The 7,921-nt window shown below is 38.4% G+C and overlaps 1 protein-coding gene across 5 annotated transcripts in view; it reads left to right on the top strand.

The window, feature by feature from the left end:
• The first annotated feature begins 1,181 nt into the window (after window positions 1-1,181).
• The window catches only part of LOC115445721, a 30,700-nt gene continuing 23,960 nt past the window's right edge, over window positions 1,182-7,921 (top strand). For all 5 annotated transcript variants that reach the window (XM_030172100.2, XM_030172098.2, XM_030172099.2 and 2 more), the window contains exon 1: window positions 1,182-1,387. In XM_030172100.2, the coding sequence (XP_030027960.1) occupies window positions 1,213-1,387 (175 nt within the window). In that variant the 5' untranslated portion in view covers window positions 1,182-1,212. The remainder of the gene's footprint in view (window positions 1,388-7,921) is intronic.

Below are 7,921 nucleotides of genomic sequence, written 5' to 3'. Positions count from 1 at the left end.
GAAATATATTTCATGTACAGAATTGACCTCTCTACAGATTTATTATAAGTATAGATAACTCGATAAGTGGATGCGGTACTTGGAAATAATAGAGCAACTATCCAAAAGCTCAGGTGTAAAAAAAAAATTCAAAATGTGTGTAACAAGACTATTGGTGGCATTATTTGACGCGAGGGACTCGGAAGCCATAGAAGCTCCACCACCTAGACCTACGAGAGGTATGCAGGAGCTTGAAAATGGCCACATGGTTAAAGGCCGTTATGTCTATTTATTCATATGACCAAAGTCGCATTAACTACACGCCAGCGGTACCCGGTCTTTTCTTTCTTAGACGAGGTAATAAGTAATCGTTTGTTGTACTTGCCCATACTTAGAAACTACACTCGCAGAAACGGTGATTAGGTCAGGTGTCTAATGTTTTCATTTTCTTCTTGAAGGTTTTTAAATATGAATATACTAGATATTGTTAAGACCTAACTGCTTAATTTTCCGTAGTTTGTAGGCAAATACCAGCTCTATTACCTATGTAGTTTATAAGCAGTACTGAGGTCACGGCGCCGGGGATTTATTCTTTATCTCAGAAGTTTTAAACCTGGCGATCAAATCTTAGCCACCCCTATTGCCATGGAATTTCAAATAGGCTGCAACTTTGTGTGTAGATTATTGTGAAGAGTAGAAAAACAAAATGAAGATAAGTACTTAGTTACTTAGGTATTTCTTTATTAGTTAAGTACTATGCTTACAGAATACGGGCTACGGTCATTCGAAAATAAGATAAATATCAATACTGTTATCGCTATATCAGATCTTATGTAGATAATCTTATCTAAACTTTAAGAGATATCACATTGGATACCGAAAATCGGTCCGCCAGAAAATTTTAGACTTCATTTCAATTGGTTCTAGCTATATTCCCCTAGTTTCGTTGTACCGTGCGTCATAACTAGTGGCATTGAATAAAATTGTCATACGTCGATAACTAAAGCTGCTAATAGATAACAGCTATCGTCGTGGAATTTGATTTAGGTGGCATGTAGCGGTGAGACAGGCCGGCGCGATGTAAACAAAACCTAGCGCATCGGCGCGCTGCGGCGGCGCGTGCGCGTGCGCAGGCGCGGCCTCGTTGGGCGGGCGGCGCGGTGGCGCGGGCGGCGGGCGGCGCAGGCGCAGGGCGGGCGGGCGGCGGGCGCTCAGTCCGCGCGCGCCTTTGCCATGGCTCGGTGGCCGCTCGCTCTGGCGGCGGTGCTGCTGCTCGCCGCCGCGACGACCGACGCGCGCAAGTCGTCCCCCGCCCCCCCGGCCAAACAGGAGCCCCGCATCGAGGAGGTCACCGCAAAGCAGCTGGAGCGAGTGCTCGACGAGAAGGACTTCGTGGCGGTGTACTGGTGTAAGTGCGGCGTGCACCGTCGTCGTGTCTCCGTCTAATTTAGCGAAGCCCGCCGGCGGCCGTGGCTGGCCGCCCGCCAGCGCCGCCGAGGGCCCGTCGTACAACGGCGCGGCGGCAGCGCAGGACGGCCGTGCGAGTATTTTGGAAGCGGCTCGGTTGGCGCCCGCAGTTATGCAACCGGGCCGCGGAGACAATAAAACTTGACCCGGGCGCCGGCCGCCGCGGCCGCCGGCGCGACCTAAAATGGTGGCGAGTCTCGTTTCCCCGCGGTGCGCGGCTGCGCCGAGGTCGCGGGCGCCTACGCTCGCGGCTCGGCTAAAACCGTGTGCCGCTGAAATAGACTCCACAGCGCGGTGCCGGCATTCCGGCCGTTTTCTTTTGTCGCCAGCTATCGACGTGGACCCTGCGGTCGCGTCGCATTCCTCGCGGTGGTCTTTTCGCAAAAGTGCCAGTTGTGCGTACTTGTGTGGGACGAGCGCCCGCGCCTGTTGCCGAGTGTCCGATCTAATCTGGTCGGCTATTCATTAAGCATCTTGGCTCGCGCGGGGCCGTTGCCGCGTCTGTTATGCACCTCTCACTCATTCGAGGGATGCGATGACCGGTCTAGACGCAAAAAGTGCAATACATCACTGTCGGGCAGCCACCGATGCAATATTGTCTTTTGGCTAAGGCACCACATCTCATCGTACACATTATGAGAAAAAAGTCCTTCGTATGGCTCTTTTATGGATGCTAAATTTAAACCAATTTGTATTGAGTCACTAACACTTTATTCACACTGGCTCGGTAGCTCATATCCTTCGTTTTAATTTTTTATTATAAAGTGTGCACGATCATAATTATAAGATTGACATTACAATCAAGATAGTATCTAGCGATGGCCAATGTTAATTATCTATCAAATAATCTAAATTTCAAAGCGATTATAGAAGCAAGGGCGAGATCGTCAAAACGTTACAATTTAATAAGGACCTTCCAAGAATTGGTATAATTCCAAGACATCGTGGAATTGTTTCAATGCAAACAACATAGCCTTGATGGCTTGTCGTCCGAAAACATTTTTTGTAACGCAAAAATAGTTTCTCGTTGCCTAGTAAATGTTAGAGTTAGAGAATATACATAATTACGAAGATGCTCTCACGATTACAAATGTTTCTATTGGAAAACGTCCAAAATAGTGGATGCCGCCGTTAATTCCCGAATTAATGAAAATTGCGACAATTCACGCACAAGAATACATTAATTTTAACAAATTAACTTATAATTCAAGTGCTAATGATGGCACGGCACACGTCAACCCAAGAGTTAGTCAGCCAACGAAACTTCCGGAATCTTGCAATCATAATTATTGTACAGGAAACTAGCAACATCATTAAAGTAATAAAATCGTTGATTTTTGCATCTTTACTTTGTCGCATTAGAAATATGAAAATGTGCATGATGTATGTAAAACAATAAATCGGATAAGATATTTCAAAGAAACACCAAACAACATTTGTACTTACGATACAAAAATAACCAAAATTAAAGCTAAGTACCCCGGAGGATAAAGCATAGGTAGCCAAAACTATGTAAAGGATAATATTCCTTTAAGCTTATTACTAAATAGGCATTTGTTTATAACTTTAAATAAGTGTCAACGTCCTAAGAATAATAGGAAGAAATCAAATCTTGCGTATGTCATCTAATCACATTTACATCTCGTTCGTTTTGTTAAATCTCGTCTCTGCATGCAATCATTAGTAAAGTGACAGATGCAACAACCCACTGTCACTCAGCCGCCGATATGTCGGTCGGGTGGATCGTTCTAGTTCATTGACGAGTTTCCTCATTCCAATTCTATTTTTCAAATACTTGTGATTGCCAAACGTTCCATTCCACGTTGGCTCGATAGCCCCTCTATTGCATCTTAAGGGTATCATTTAGACCCTAATTAGAACCACCTACACAATACATAACAATAGAAAATTTCATACCAATGACAACGGCGTATCTTTAGATTTGTTTATCACAATAGGACCGTGGCCTCGTGTACTTTGGTTCCTCGATGAAAATAATTTTTAATCGATGGTGATTCATTCTGATGGACGTTTGGTCTGAGTTGCAGTTATATACGTACGATACTATCTTTTTGAAATTGGAATTTAAGAACGACTATTGATTGGAGAGGTTTCTTAGAATATTGATATTGCCCACGTGTTTCAAAAAGGGAAGTGGACCACGTGTTGTGTTAATTTTATCATCTGACATGTTCAGTTGACGATCTTAGCCGAGGACAAGAATCTCATTCAATGTTACATTTTCTTTTCATTTAGGTAGTTTTATATCTTTTTTAACATAGAAATTTACTACGACATCTAACCAAATGGGTTGCCTTCATTTTCTATTAGATCAATATTGCGTGGCTGCAAATTGCTCTCCTCGGTTTGAGACACGAATGACCTGATTTCGATTATTTAGCAAAATAGATTACTATTACCCTCATTATGCCAATTCGCTATAAACTCATTGTAAATATTAATCGAAATAATGATGATGAAATAATTTCGATGATGTTTATTGAAGTTGAAATATAAATTCTCAAACACAGTATACCAATAGTCGATGTTACAAAAAAAAAACGACTCATAAACCACGACATATCCAAAATAATTCAATTTTATATACGGGTAATATATGTTTAATACGGTAGTATATTGGAATTATGCCGAACACAACACAAACATAATCGTCCAAGACCATTTTTTTATTGCTTTGAATGTATGCTTTGCAACAAAATAAGCTTGCTCTTCGCCTGATGGTAAGCGTCATATTCAGTAGATCCACCACCAACACTTTAAACTACAAAGTATTGTTCGGTATTCCACTGCGCTTTCCATCCTGAGACATGAGATGTTAAGTCTTAATATGCCCAGTAGTTACACTGGCTACAATGTTCTTCAAACCGGAACACAACAGTGACTACCCACTGATGTTTGGCGGCAGAAATAGTCATTGCGGTGGTATCTACCCAGACGGACTCTGTCATATGAGAGACCTACCACCAGTAAAGTATTTGATTTTGAGGAGTTCTCTTCTGTATTATCGAAACCGAAGGTCATATACTTACCGATTAAATTAAAATGATACCATTTATAAACTACTTAAACATAAACGAAAATACAATCATTAAGTAGGATCACGCGGCAAAATTAGCACTAATATTAAAAAAAAATGACGAATAGATTTTTCCTTTGGAATTTTTTCTTTGAACTCATTCATTCAGATGTAGATAGAGGTAAATATTATAAAAACATGTCAACTGTGATGTACAGAAACCAAAACATTGGTATTATATAAAATCATTTTCATATTATATTCGTAAACAGCATGTATAGTTAATGTTAATATTCGATTTGCTTTCGTAGGAAAACATCCTATTACTTGGGAATGTGTTAACGATTTTATGGTTTATTTAGGTTTTCGGTTTGCAGTAATTAAATGTTAGAATGTAACGATTTAGTATATTATCGCTAGAAGAATTACTTTTGGAAGTATAGAACATTTCAATTGAATATTTCATTGTTTTTAACCGACTTCAAAAAAGGAGGAAGTTATCAATTTGACGTGAATGTTGTTTTTTTATTAATTACTAGCTTTTGCCCGCGGCTCCGCCCGCGTTAAAAAGCTTTTCAGCCTAAAGTTTTCCGTTATAAAAGTAGTAGTTTCCCGGGAGCCTATGTTCTTCCCAGGGTCTCAAACTGTCTCCATACAAAATTTTATCTTAATACGTTGGGTAGTTTTTGAGTTTAACACGTTCAGGCAGACAGATGCAGCGGGGGACTTTGTTTTATAATATATTTTTTAGAACTTTTTAAGAAGAACAATCCCGTCATACATTATTGTTGCATAACTTTAACCGTTTACGCAGCGCACGCAACGGAAGCTCTCAAAACTAATATTTTTTCTCCGTTTTTGCAACATGTTTCATTACTGCTCCGCTCCTATTGGTCATAGCGTGATGATATATAGCCTATAGCACTCCAGGAACAAAGGGCTATCCAACGCAAAAAGATTTTTTCAGTTTGGACCGGTAGTTCCTGAGATTAGCCATTACTGCTCCGCTCCTATTGGGTATAGCGTGATGATATATAGCCTATAGCACTCCACGAACAAAGGGCTATCCAACGCAAAAAGAATTTTTCAGTTTGGACTGGTAGTTCTTGAGATTAGCGCGTTCAAACAAACAAACAAACAAACTCTTCAGCTTTATATAATAGTATAGATGGTTGATTATAAACGTGAGAATTTCAAGAGAACTTCGTAATTTAATCATAAAGCATAACTTCTAGATGTTGGTAGTAGTTCCGCTGTAATCGATAGATAGCGTTGAGATTGGCGGTCGTGTCGGAAATCCGGCTAGGAGTGAATCAATCATCATCAATCAACCGGGCAATATGGTTTTCTCAGCCCCGCATTATTTCTTCAATATTTAATCAAATCATAGTTTAAATATTTACTACAAACTTATAGATACACTCAAATATTGCTTATATATTGAAGTACTTTTTTATTACGTTCATAGATTGAATGCTATTTTACATATAACCTAATGCAATTATTAGTCGTAATGAATATAGTATAATATTGTAATGAGTGAAAATAATATGTATTTAGTCATTAAAATGATTCTTGTAGTCGTATTTATCATTCATATTATATTAATTACCAAACGAAGCACACCTTTTAATATATCCTAGTACTTGCTTGGATACCTTACATCTAATATCTATAAGGTTAAACTATATACGAAGGCATGAGCGGAACCCATTCAAAAAAACCACGTGGACAAATCATTAGATATAAAACAAAGTCCCCCGCTGCGATTATGTCTACGGGAACGCGTTAAAGTCAAGAACTATCGAACGGATTTTCATTCTAGTTTCACTAAAGGACAGTGTGATTCGATGAAGGTTTATGGGTGTGGTCCATTAATGTTTTATACCGAAAAAAAATGTAGGAAAACATAGATTATACTCTAGTACTCCTGCGGTGCCGGGGCGGGTCGCTAGTTAAAAATATAGAAGAAATACACAGTACCGCATCATTTTTTTTTTCATTTTGCAAATTTTCTCTTCATAGTTGGATATGAAGACAATGTATTCTCTTGTGTAATACTGAGTGACGTGGCATCTCCCCACGGTGTACATAAAGTCGGCTTGTCATATCGGTTGCCAAAAAAGTATATTTTAAACTAATGTCTATTCTGTCTACTATTTACATTCCGAGAATAATATACAGATTAGAACATCGATATAAATATAGATATTTATAGTAGTGACAAATTAGATTATTTACACTATGGTAATTGGTAAAGTTAGTGACTTGGTTTGAAGAGGGCAATAGCAGGAATAAAGTTTTGAAATTCTGTGAGCTGTCCTCAGTATATATAAATTAATTTTGTATTTCATTCAGTTTCCTTTAATTGTGTGTATATTACGCCTTAAAAATTTTGTGGGAATGATCCACTTACAACTTAAATACTTTATATGTTACAATTGTATAACTACATAAAAGTAGTTATTACTTCATTATGAAAAATTACTGAACTACGTTGAATTGGTGGTTAATTTACTCTAACATATAATCTAAGACAGACAGCTTATAATATAAAGGATATTTACGTAATAAAGATATGTACGAATATAAAGTGAATTTTATAAATTACTTGCTGAGAAAGTGATGATGTTTTTGATCTACTAAAAAGTGAAACTACTTAATCACCGTTTTGCTATCGTATACTACCTAAATAATACCCCGAATAGTTGAATTTAATAAAGAAAATGATATTAGTGTCCTTCAGATTTTAAATTGACGTCAAATGTTGCGGTTGTATAGAATTTATAACATCTCATCTTTACGGTATCACGGAAGTCGATTCTTAATTCTAAAATAAATCTTGAGAGCACATGGTTACCGTGATTCAAATAACTTACACTATAAATACTTTCGGCACACGAATGATCTTCATACACTTTGCAAAAGCTTTCATAAAGAGATGGTATCAGGTATTGAAGAAACTGATCTCTGGAAACTAGATTGAATTCTATATGGGGAACTAGTCATTTAAAATTTTTCTATTACCTGAAGCATCTTAAAAAATTAATTAAACTCGTTGTCAGTATTCATCTCTTATTTAAATCCATGAGTTTTATCATTATAACAGTTATAGAATAGATTTTGCGTTCACGCTCCTAAAACCTTTATAATTCTTTCAAAATAATATTTATTTTATATTGAAGAGCATCGTCATTTTCAGTGGATACATAAAATGTAAGAGTCGGGTTCATTGGCAAGTCTGAGAACACTTCTTCACTAAAAACTTCTAGTGAATCCAGAACTCCAAACTCAAGGTGAATCGTTTGCGCTATAACTCATACTTCATATATTACAAACATGTAGCATGTAGCGCCAGCGTCAGTCAACGCAGATACACATCCAGCAGCAACTGCCGCCATAATGGCCAGACGCTGCCAAATTCTGACCGTACGTCAT

This window comes from Manduca sexta, chromosome 20 (genome assembly GCF_014839805.1).
Source record: "Manduca sexta isolate Smith_Timp_Sample1 chromosome 20, JHU_Msex_v1.0, whole genome shotgun sequence".
NCBI classification, from domain to species: Eukaryota; Metazoa; Arthropoda; class Insecta; order Lepidoptera; family Sphingidae; genus Manduca; species Manduca sexta.
This window is presented reverse-complemented; position numbering and strand designations above follow the sequence as displayed.